The sequence below is a fragment of the Amblyraja radiata genome, chromosome 12 (genome assembly GCF_010909765.2).
Source record: "Amblyraja radiata isolate CabotCenter1 chromosome 12, sAmbRad1.1.pri, whole genome shotgun sequence".
Classification (NCBI taxonomy): Eukaryota; Metazoa; Chordata; class Chondrichthyes; order Rajiformes; family Rajidae; genus Amblyraja; species Amblyraja radiata.
The window spans coordinates 41,356,892-41,368,905 of record NC_045967.1 but is presented as its reverse complement, the minus strand read 5'-3'; the positions used below and the strand labels follow the sequence as shown (position 1 = coordinate 41,368,905).

Sequence of the window (12,014 nt, the reverse complement as noted above, 5' to 3'; positions counted from 1 at the left end):
AGTTACATAATCAATGAACTCCACAAAATCAGTAGTTCTTAACAATGTTGTTAACAACAATAGATCTTAACATATGTTGTGTGTAGGAAGGAACTGCAGATGTTGGGTTCAAACCAAAGATAGACACAAAATGCTGTAGTAACTGAGCCGGACAGGCAGCATCTCTGGAGAGAAGGAATGGATGACATTTCGGGTTGAAATCCTTCTTCACTGAAAGTAATGGGAAAGGGAAACGAGAGATATAGACAATGACGTAGAGAGATATAGAACAAATGAAAGATATGCAAAAAAGTAACAATGATAAAGGAAACAGGTCATTGTTAGCTGTTTGCTAGATGAGAACGAAAAGCTGGTGTGACTTGGGTGGAAGAGGGATGGAGAGGGGATGTACGGGTTACTTGAAGTTAGAGAAATCAATATTCATACCACTGGGTGCCCAAGCGAAATATGAGATGCTGTTCCTCCAATTTGCATTTGGCCTCACTCTTGACAATGGAGGAGGCCTAGGACAGAAAGGTCAACGTGGGAATGGGAAGGCAAATTAAAGTGTTTAGCAACTGGCAGATCAGATAGGTCCAGGCGGACTGAGCAGAGTACTCTGTCACTGCTTCTCACGCCTACCAAAGGCAAATAATCAAAGAATCACAATTATTCAGCACAACACACAGAGATTCTTAAGCTATGAATTTATACTACACAAATTGGGTCAGGACAAATATGATGGGCAAACAAGTGGGTAGTTACCTGATAGCCTCCTTATAATGCATTAATGCTTCCTGTAGCTTTCCTTGCTGCTGCAGTACACTGGCGAGGTTTGAATGGGCAGCTGCAAATTCTGGAAACACCTATAACATCCAAAATACCCTGATGACTCCATTTTCATTAAAATATTTTCATTATATACAAATAAATATTAAGCAATAACAAAAATTCAAGCGCACTATATTCAGAATATTGAAACAAATGAGGTGACAGACTCGCAATCAAAGCACATCAGAAAAATGCACACAAACCTGAAGCAGAATTTTGTAATAATTTGTTTAAAATGTTTAGATTGTTTTCTAGCTATTTTCCTCGTAGAGTAATTTTGAGTTTCAGCCATCAACAAATTCATTTGGTGAAGGCTGCATATAGTTCAACCTGATAATGCTTATCCCTCCTGAATGGGAATCTCGCAAATATACAAAGTAGGAACTAGTAGGGTTCAGTTCTTCATCCCTGTTCTACCATTTAAGATTATGGACAGTCTAAATGAAATCTTAATTCATAATTTCCCTATGATCTTTCCACTCAATTGATTACCAAGCATTTACCGACAAACTAGATCTAAAAATATTCAACGATTCTGCTACCACCACCCTTTGAGGAAGAGTTTCCAAAAAAATGTACACCATGGAAAATCATGTTTTAATGTGCCTTAACTGAGCATTCAATCTTCAAGCATTTACTCCTATCTCTAGAATCTGTAAGAGGAAACATTGTTTTCACATATACCTTGTTATTACACTCTCAGGATGTTTTAATCATGTGTGGATATCACACAAGAAAGGTCAGGCTAATTCATGGTGCTACTCCTATCCCAAATCCCCCTCACATATCAGATTTTAAGTTAAGGATTTGTACCATGAAGTGCCTCATTCCCTAGGAAATATATCTAAAGCAGCAGCAGCACTTCAGAACACTGCAATACCTCAGGGATAATAATTAGCTGGACAAGGCATTGTAGAAGACAATCACGTGCCTTCTAAATTAGGAAGTAGTCAAGTACAAGACACTGTGACCACAGAAAAGGCAAGAAGCTATATCCAGAGGGTGGTCCCAAGGAGCTTTGATCCTTCTTTCCCTTGTCTATCAGGTACAAGATTTTTGTTCCCTGTTGGATGAGGATAGAAACTGAAGAAAGAATGTGCAAATGGAATGGACTGAAGTGGCCAAGTGATCCCCAAAATGCCGCCCCTCAATAGGTCAAAGAATAAAAGGGGAAATATCGTGGGCACATATGACGTGAACTACAAATTTTAAATGGGAGATTTTGTTTGGACAAACCAAATTAGCAAGGGCATCATAGATGAATTGTGCACCAGTATTGCTTTTTAGAAGTAAATTCAGGAATGGGCTATTTTAGATTTGGTCTTAAGCAATGAGAAAGGATTAACAAGACCGAAGAAGGGTTCCAACTCGAAACATCACCCATCCCTTTTTCTCTCCAGAGATGCTGCCACTGAGTTACTCCTGCACTTTGTGTCTAATTTTAATAAGATATCTTGTGGTTACAGATCCCTTCCGGAGTAGTGACCACAATATGATAGAAAATCAAAATGCTGTTTGAGGATGAACACCATGGGTTCATAACCAGTATCTTCAATTATAATGGTATAAGCAAGAAGTTGTCCAAGGTGGACTGGATCAACGAGCCAAGTCACAGGTCAGTAGATGAACAGTGGTAGATATTCAAACAGGTGTGTACAATGCTCAGCTAGAATTTATCCCAATCAAAGTGTTAAACTGAAAATAAAGATAACCACGACAAACTAAAAATGAATGTTGAGAAAAAAGAACTTTAATGTAAAAATACAGTAAAGTTCCTATAGATACATAAATAGAAAGAGAGTAGCTAAAGTAAATGCAAGGCCTTGTGTGAACAATATTCATGACTTAATAAATACAAAGAAATGCCAGATATGTTGTAAAGGAAGTGGCAGCAGATGCAGTGCACCCATAGGATGAAATTGCCCATAAACTCTGCAGTTTCTTGTGATCTAAATACAATTAAACCCAAGTGAACATGATTTGTTCAAACTTTTGAGAAAGTAACAGGGCGAGTTGTAAGAGGAGAATCTGTAGAGATAATAATCAGATTTCCAAAAGGTATTTACAAAACTGTTGCATAAATTAAAAGTATAGGGTATCAAAGATTAGCAAATGAAGTTTAATGTAGTGAAGTGCGAGGTCATGCACTTCAGTGGAAGAAACCAAAAGACAAAATTATCTAAATTAAATTGAGAGAGATTGCCAATGAATGAAGTTCAGAGAGATCTGTGTGTTCTCGTGCATGAATCACAAAAAAACTATTATGGGGAATGACACTTTGGCCTTATTGTAAAGGGATTAAGGTTTAAAAATGGGGGGTGGGGGGGTTGCACTTGTAGCACATTGGCTAGGACACATCTGGAATACTACATTTAGCTTACTTCCCTCAACTAAAAAGGTTATTAAATCAGACGCAGTATAAAAGAGTTGCACCAGGCCAACTTCGGAGATGAGCAGATTGTCTTACCAAGACAGACCAAATAGTCTGGGGCCACATTCCTTGGCATTTAGTAGAATAAAGGGTGACCTCACTCAACATACACGGTTCTAAGGAAGCTTGACAGATGTAATGTTCCAACAGTAAATATTTGATTAGATTAAGGAATTGATGGTTGTGGGGAATTGGCACAGAAGAATTGACTTCAAGGGCCTAATGGAATATGATTGTTCCCATTATTTTATTCTTGTGTTCATGTAAAATGTGGAAGTAAAATTAAAGTCAGCACATAACATTTCACATTCCAAAAACACAGGATCATTTATTAAATATAAAACACATTATTCTGGTATCATTTGAAATACAATCATACCAGAGACAGAGTGCACGAATTGCTCCCTTTCCGTCTTACCTCCAGAGCCTTTCGATACAGTTGTACAGCCTCCTCAATGTTACCCTGTTCCCTTTTGATATTTGCTAAATTGTTCAGAGAGTCAGCATGAGTAGGACAGAGACGCAGGGCTGTGTTGTAGCATTCTTCTGCCTCAGCAACCTGCCACAGAAGAACCAGATCAGCAGGTAACAGTTATGGGGGTAGTATGAATTTAAACAAAGCAATCAAGAGCAAGTGGAAAACCATAACATGATTACGCAGTATGGTTTTTATGAAAAGGAAAATTATATTTAACTGTGTCCTTTATTAGAATACATTAAAGTGCAGCCCATAAAGTGTGGCTTTGGATGTTCAGAAACATACAGTGGGATTCCATGGCCAAGGTTCCTTACATGGCTGTAAAATCAAGATAGCAAATTCCAATGAAGGTTTGAGACTGCTTAATAGATAATGCAAAGCGAGGATAAATAGATAATCCTTAATAAAAAACAAAATACTGGAGTATACTGCTAAAGCAGCACCTGTGCAAAAAGCAGATTTTACATTTTTGAGTTAGCCGAACACTTGAAATCCAAGATAGCATCCCGCTAACAACACGTCTTTGACCTGTAACATTAACCGTTTCTCTTTTCATATGCCTCCTGACCACAGATTGTGTTTGCAGATATTTAGCATTAAAATTTTGTTAACTAATAAGCTGCCTCCGCTTTTACATTGCATGTTAATAACTTGCTTATACTTTATTTTGCTAACGAATAAGTGGAAAAGTGAGCTGCAAGGAGTACAGATCAGATTGTTACGGTATACACCAGGGTGTAATTAAATTGCATGCTTGCATGAAGCTCCGTGTAAACGGGATGCATAGTAAATGATAAATACAACAATAAATACAACAAAATGGTACAAAGATTGGAGTGCAAAAAAATATTGCAGCGCCACAATGGAATAACTGAATAAGAGGTAGACAAAAATGCTGGAGAAACTCAGCGGGTGAGAGCATCTATGGAGCGAAGGAAATAGGCAACGTTTCGGGCCGAAACCCTTCATCAGACAGGTAGATTAAGAATGAATGTACATGGTAGTCTCCCCAGGAAAGGGGGTTTGGAAGAGGTGATTGTTTCGAGAGTTTGACAGCAGTTAGGAAGAAGATCGAGGAAGAAGCAGTTTTAAGTCAAGAAGTCCATGCTTCAAGCTCTTGCAATTTCTCCCAGAAGAGAGACGAGAAAAAACAGGACTGGTCAGGATGGCAAGCATCCTTGACGATACTTTCAGCCTTCCAGATGTAATGCACTGTAAAGATGGGCTGGATGGAAAGATATGACGGGCTTGTGATGAATTGGACTGTGTTCACCACATTGCAAAAAAAAAACTTGCTCATTTCATTCTAGGCACCTTATCCCACCTTTACACCCAACAAGAAAATTAAATATAAGGAAGTAAAAAGTTGCTGATAGCTTGCTGTTAAACCTCGCATCACTAAATTTCTCAAATACTTACATTTCCCTTTTCCTTTAGTGCATTGGCTAGATTGCAGTAGGCATCTGGAAAGTGAGGCTGCAGCTCAATGGCTCTTCTATATGTATCAATAGCAAGATCAATGAGTCCTTGTTCATAGTAGACACAAGCCAGGTTTCCATGGACAACTGCATGATTAGGACTTAGACTCAAAGCTCTCAGGTATGCAGCCACTGCCCTAGAAAAAGAAAAACACATCATAAGCAACAAAACCTATAGTAGTAGGTGGACAAAAAAACTGGAGAAACTCAGCAGGTGAGGCAGCATCTGTGGAGCGAAGGAAATAGGCAACGTTTCGGGCCGAAACCCTTCATCCTTTGCTCCATAGATGCTGCCTCACCCGCTGAGTTTCTCCAGCTTTTTTTGTCTATCTCCAATTTTTCCAGCATCTGCAGTTCTTTCTTAAACCTACAGTGTTAGATACTTAAGATAGACACAAAAAGCTGGAGTAACTCAGCGGGACAGGCAGCATCTCTGGAGAAGGAATGATTGACGTTTCGGGTCGAGACCCTTCTTCAGACTGGTTAGGGATAAGGGAAACGAGATATAGTGTGATATGGAGAGATAAAGAACAATGAATTAAAGATATGCTAAAAAGTAACGATGATAAAGGAAATAGGCCATTGTTAGCTGTTTGTAGGATGAAAATTAGAAGCTAGTGCGACTTGGGTAGGGGAGGGATAGAGGGAATGCTGGGGCTACCTGAAGTGAGAGAAATCAATATTCATGCCACTGCCCAAGCTGCCCAAGCGAAATATGAGATGCTGATCCTCCAATTTGTGTTTAGCCTCACTTTGTCAATGGTGGAGACCAAGGACAGAAATGTCTATGTAGGAATGGGAAGGAGAATTAAAGTGTCCAACAACCGGGAGATCAGGGTGGTTCACGCGGGCTGAGTGAAGGTGTTCTGCAAAACAATTGCCCAGTCTGTGTTTGGTCTCGCCGATGTATAAAAGTCCACATCTTGAACAACGGATACAGTAGATGAGGTTGGAGGAGCTGCAAGTGAACCTGCCTAACCTGAAAGGACGGTCGGGATCCCTGGACAGAGTCGAGGGAGGAGGTTAAGCGACAGGTGTTAACATTTTCTGCGGTTGCAGGGGAAGGTACCTGGGGAGAGGGTGGTTTGGGTAGGAAGGGATGAGTTAATCAAGGAGTTGCGGAGGGAACAGTCTCTGCGGAAGGCGGAAAGGAGTGGAGATGGGAAAATGTGGCTAGTGGTGGGATCCCGTTGGAGGTGGCAGAACTTTCAGAGGATTATGTGTTGTATGCGACGGCATATGGGGTGGAAGGTAAGGACGAGGGGACTATCTCTGTAACAACTAAGGGGAGGGGGAGCAAGGTCAGAGCTGCGGGCTACCGAGGAGACACGAGTGTGGGCCACATCTATGATGGGAGAAGGGAACCCCCGTTCACTAAAGAATTAGGACATCTCGGATGTCCTAGTATGGAACACCTCATCTTGGGCGCACATGCGGCGTAGATGGAAGAATTGGGAGTAGGGGATTCTTTACAGGAAGCAGGGTGGGAAGAAGTGTAGTCTAGATAGTTGTGCGAGTCTCTACAATTTTACAATTTAAATATTCAAATGACATTGCTACACAAACTGAATGAAGGATATAGTGGTTCACAATTTAATACCAGCAACTAGCTGACCACTTATCATTATACAAATAACACTACTAAACAGTTGCACCCTTGTCAAATTGGTGCCAAATACCATTAAGATCCTCAATAATCATGCCCTGCAGTGCGGCAGCATCATGAAATACTATCATGTGCAGGGGCCAGCTTGTTATTTTTTAAACCGCGCCGGACGCTGAAAGGCCCCGCAAACGGGCTGATTCAGCCCTTAGAAAGCCTTCAGATAAAGTCCGGATTACAAAACATGGGGGGGGATTGTCCCCCAACTCTCAAAGCATGGGGGGGATTTCCACCCATGCTCTAAGCACCTAGTCTTTCCATTACCTTTGGAAACTTTTACTGCTGTTTCGTAAACCATTATGAGACTGAGTAACAAGAATAAAACTATTAGAGACATCAGCCAAACATTTGCCTTACCAAAATCAGCTGTTTGAAACATCATTAAGAAGACAAAGAGCACTAGTGAGTTTACTAATAGCAAAGGGACTTGCAGGCCAAGGAAGACCTCCTCAGCTGATGACAGATGAATTATCTCTATAATAAAGGAAAATTCCCAAACACCTGTCCGACATGTAACAATAGGATTGTTTATTTAAGTACTGTTGTACGGGGGACTGGTTTAGAGGTGACACCGGGGGCGCGGCCCAGTTCGGAGGATGACTGCACAAAGACAATAAAGTTCAAGTAAGCAAGACTGCTTTAATCGTCCATTATGTATAGTCCAGATAGAGACAGAACATAATGAAACATGGTGGCAGCGGTGGGATGGACGTCGAAAATTGTCAGAATTAACTAGAAAAGTGAAAGTTTAGCTAGCTAGCAGCAGGCTAACGTCAGCCTTACAGAAGCCGGCAAAGAAGAAAATGCAGTTGAACAATTGAAGCCAGTAGCTTGTTTTCAGTGGGCCCGTAGCCAACAGCACACCAAAGACACAACAAAGCACAAAAGATAAGCAGTTAGCCTTCAGCATCGGCAAAGAAAAAACAACAGCTAGCTGACAGCGATGGAAGGGCTAAAACCCCCTGGAACTTTGGTTTTGGACTCCAACAACTTGGCGAAGTCATGGAAAAGTTGGAAGGAGGAGTTCACACTGTACATAGACCTTACCATGCCAGACGCCGAAGAGACCACAAAAGTCAAGCTATTCAACTATCTCATCGGAGAAAAAGGCAGAGAACTTTGGGCAACTTTGTCGAGTGCTAGCCCTTCAGCGAGGACCACAGTGAGTTCAATGATCATACAGTTTGACGAGTACTGCAACCCAAAGGTAAACGAGACTGTGGAAAGGTACCGATTCTTCATGAGGAACCAAGGATTGGATGAAAACGTGGACAGCTATATAACAGACTTGAAAATACTTGCTAGTAGTTGCAATTTTGGGGACATTAGAGATTCATTGATTAGAGATCGACTTGTGTGTGGTACAAATAGCTCAGCACTGAGGGAGCGATTACTCAGGGAAGAGAAGCTGACTCTGGAGACATGCCTGCACATTTGTAGAGCTACAGAGCTGTCAAGGGAGAATAGCAGAACACTGCAAGGACAGACAGTGGAGGAGGTACATGCACTGAAACAGGCAGAAGAGAGACAAAAAGACAATGAGATACTGTGCAAGTTTTGTGGTAGAACACACGAGAGGAATAAGAAAAAATGCCCAGCTTTTGGGAAAAAGTGTAAGAAGTGTGGAAAGGAAAATCATTTTGCAGCTCAGTGCAGATCAGAAATACACTTCAGGAATCAGGTGTGGATTTGTCAATGACCACTGGCCGCAGAAGACTTCATGAACAGAAATACAGAGGCTACACTGCAAGATGCAAACCATTGGTTAGCTGCAAAAATAGGATGGGCAGGTTACAGTTTGCCAAGAAGTACTTAAAAGAGCAACCACAGTTGTGGAAAAAACTCTTGTGGACAGATGAGACGAAGATTAACTTATATCAGAGTGATGGCAAGAGCAAAGAATGGAGGAGAGAAGGAACTGCCCAAGATCCAAAGCATACCACCTCATCTGTGAAACACGGTGGTGGGGGTGTTGTGGCCTGGGCATGTATGGCTGATGAAGGTACTGGCTCACTTATCTTTCTTAATGATACAACTGCTGATGGTAGTAGCATAATGAATTCTGAAGTGTATAGACACATCCCATTTGCTCAAGTTCAAACAAATGCCTCCAAACTCATTGGCCCGGCGGTTCATTCTACAGCAGGACACTGATCCCAAACATACTGCTGAAGCAATAAAGGATTTTTTCAAAGCTAAAAATTGGTAAATTCTTGAGTGGCCAAGTCAATCACCCGATCTGAACCCAAATGAGTAAGCTTTTTATATGCTGAAGAGAAAACTGAAGGGGACTAGCCCCCAAAACAAGCATGCTAAAGATGGCTGCAATACACCAGAGAAGACATCCAGCATGGGTGATGTCCATGAATCGCAGACTTCAAGCAGCCATTACTTGCAAAGGAAATGCAATAAAATATTAAACATGACTACTTTCATTTACATGACATTGCTATGTCCCAAACATTATGGTGCCCTAAAATGCGGGGGGGGGGGGGGGGGGGGGAGAGACTATGTATAAACACAGCTGTAATTTCTACATGGTGAAACCAAAATGTATAAAAATGGCCTTTAATAAAATCTTACAATGTTTACATTTAATCACATGATTTTTCCTGTTACAAATCTCAAATTGTGGAGTACACAGGCAAATAAATAAATGATGGGTCTTTGTCCCAAACATTGTGGAGGGCACTGTAACTAATAGGATCTGTCTGCATGTGGACTCAATCTCTCTCTTCGCTGCTTCTTCACTTTGACCCATTATGGCCAAATTCCTATATCACGTTTCATCAAGAATCCTGATCCTCCAATCCCTTCCATTCCCTCCCCCCACCCCCCACCCCTCCTAATATCCCCACTTCCTAAACACCTAAATCTACGGGCCTTGCAAATCACTGAAAATGCCTTGCAGTTAAGGGTGTGACAGCTCATATTGAATGGGACGTGGCAAAGGAAGGTCTCAGCTGTGGCTGCCAACCAAATCAACACGGTGATTTCACATCCAATATCAATGCCCTATAGTATTGAGTGACTAAATAATGACAAAATTCTATTGTTTTTTTCGCATGACCCACCTCCCGAGCGTTATGTCGGCCACAGCTGTGAAATAACAGCACTGGACCACTTTGTTATTGCTAATAAAATGATTTAATGAGAAAAATGGCTGATTCAGAATTATATATGGGCCTGTACAGAACTAATGCAGTTACATACGAATGGTGAAATAATATCCAATGTACTATGCACAGTAAGGATCTTTTTTAAAGGATACAAATCCTTTGGAAGCAATTCAGAGTACGTTTACTGGATTAATATCAGAAAGGGCATATAATATATTATCATGACAAGTCAAGTTTGTTGTCATGTGCACTAATAGTGATGTAGAGGAACAATGAAAATCTTGCTCACAGCAGCATCACACACACATAGATTCAGGAATGCGTAAACAGGATTGGTTTGCATTTGGAAGCAGTATCTTTGAATATATTCAAAGACAGAATGTAGATTGGTTATTTTCTACTAGCCAATCGTAGTGCTTGTTAGTAGTTGCTCCGCCTAATATGCGTTTCATATTAACACGAGCTTGCCTACGCCATTCAGTATGAGTAGTTGCTAGGAACTGTAATGTCCTGCAGATCGATGCTGTAAGTAGATTTAATAAACATGTGTTTGACTCGACTCATTACATGGTGTCAGAGAGTGAGTCTTACCTACTCCGTTCACGTTCATCGGGGTTTTTTTTTTTTTAATTAGTTTATGTGACGGTTATCTATCATGGCAAACTCGTCTCACCGTCCTAGTCCTCTGATCTTTGACTGACATTGCTGAACGCTGGCATCTTATCGAGCGTGACTACACTCACTATGTTCGCATCGTTCATCGCAACGACCCTCCTGATGTGTGTGCTTCTGTATTACTCAATTTAGCTAGCCCAGAGGCAATGAATCGTGCCGACAATTTCACATTTGAGCCTGCCATTTTAGATGCTAATAGACAGGTCCTAGTGCCTGCAGAGACGATTGATGACCCTGCCGTCTTACTTGCAAAGCACGGACAGTTGTGTGACCTGCCCTCGAACTACATTATTGAACGTACCATGTTTTATGCTCGGATGCAACATATTGATGAACCGATTGAACGTTTTATCGGTGGCTTGAAACACATGGCGCCAGTTTTGTGATCTGGGCGATGAACTCATCCGTGACAAAATTGTTCGAGGTATGCTTGATAGCAAGTTAAGGGATCAACTGCTCCGTAGCACTGACCTGACCCTTAATCAAGCCGAGCACGCCTGTCGGATTGCCGAGGTAACATCTTCTCACACTAAGTCTGTGCCCTCCGGTCAGCGTTCGCAGTATAGTGTCAACCTTACAGACACCTCCTCTTCTGACAGCCGCTCCCAGCCCTCCCCTGGCAGCAGAGAGAACCTGCTGTTCAATGTCAAAATTGCAACTATTTTCATGCTACAGGTCGACAGTTCTGTATTGCTTATGGTAAAACCTGTCATTTCTGCAAGAAATTAAACCACTTTGCTACATGCTGCTGTTCCCGTGTGACTCAACCCGCCCCAAGGACAAGCCTGCACCTGTTACAACATGAGCTTGCTGATAACGAATACCAAGAGCCTGAATTGCCATCCCCCGCTCAGCTCTCTGAAAGCACAGACACCAGTTCAGCCATCCACTCTCTCCTCCCTTCGTCTAACGGAGGGGGCGCTGCACTGCAGCAGCCTCTACCTACAGCCAGTCTGTATTTCAATCTTTTTTTTAATTTTAGTTAGTCTAAAGTGTTGTGTTGGGGGAAACTTTAACTTTTCTATGTGGGGGAGGGGGGCAGGGTAAGGGGGAAACCATTTCCCAGTCGCTTCCTGGCGGGGACGCGACTATTTCTCCGAGTCGCGTCCTCGCCCCCCACCTCGCGGCCTACCAGCTGGATCGGAGCGGCCTTTCCTGCTGGGGACCGGGAACCGGACTAGGGCTGCTACAGCGGCGACGCAGCACTGGAGTCACTGCGGAGTGGGCGATGCCTACCTGGGTCGCCGTTTGGAGCTCCGGAGCGTTGGGCCGCTGCTCCAACATCGTGGAGATCTGGTGCGGAGAGCTTCCAACGCGGGCGGCGCTGAACAACATCGTGGAGTCCTGGGGCGCCTTGCAG

General features: G+C 42.2%; 1 protein-coding gene across 3 annotated transcripts in view; it reads right to left on the bottom strand.

Moving 5' to 3' along the window:
• The window catches only part of ogt (O-linked N-acetylglucosamine (GlcNAc) transferase), a 74,814-nt gene that overhangs the window by 25,481 nt on the left and 37,319 nt on the right, over window positions 1-12,014 (bottom strand). For all 3 annotated transcript variants that reach the window (XM_033030618.1, XM_033030617.1, XM_033030619.1), the window contains 3 exons: window positions 5,139-5,334; window positions 3,660-3,800; window positions 745-845 (listed from right to left, as the gene is read on the bottom strand). In XM_033030618.1, coding sequence (XP_032886509.1) covers window positions 745-845; window positions 3,660-3,800; window positions 5,139-5,334 — 438 coding nt within the window. The remainder of the gene's footprint in view (window positions 1-744; window positions 846-3,659; window positions 3,801-5,138; window positions 5,335-12,014) is intronic.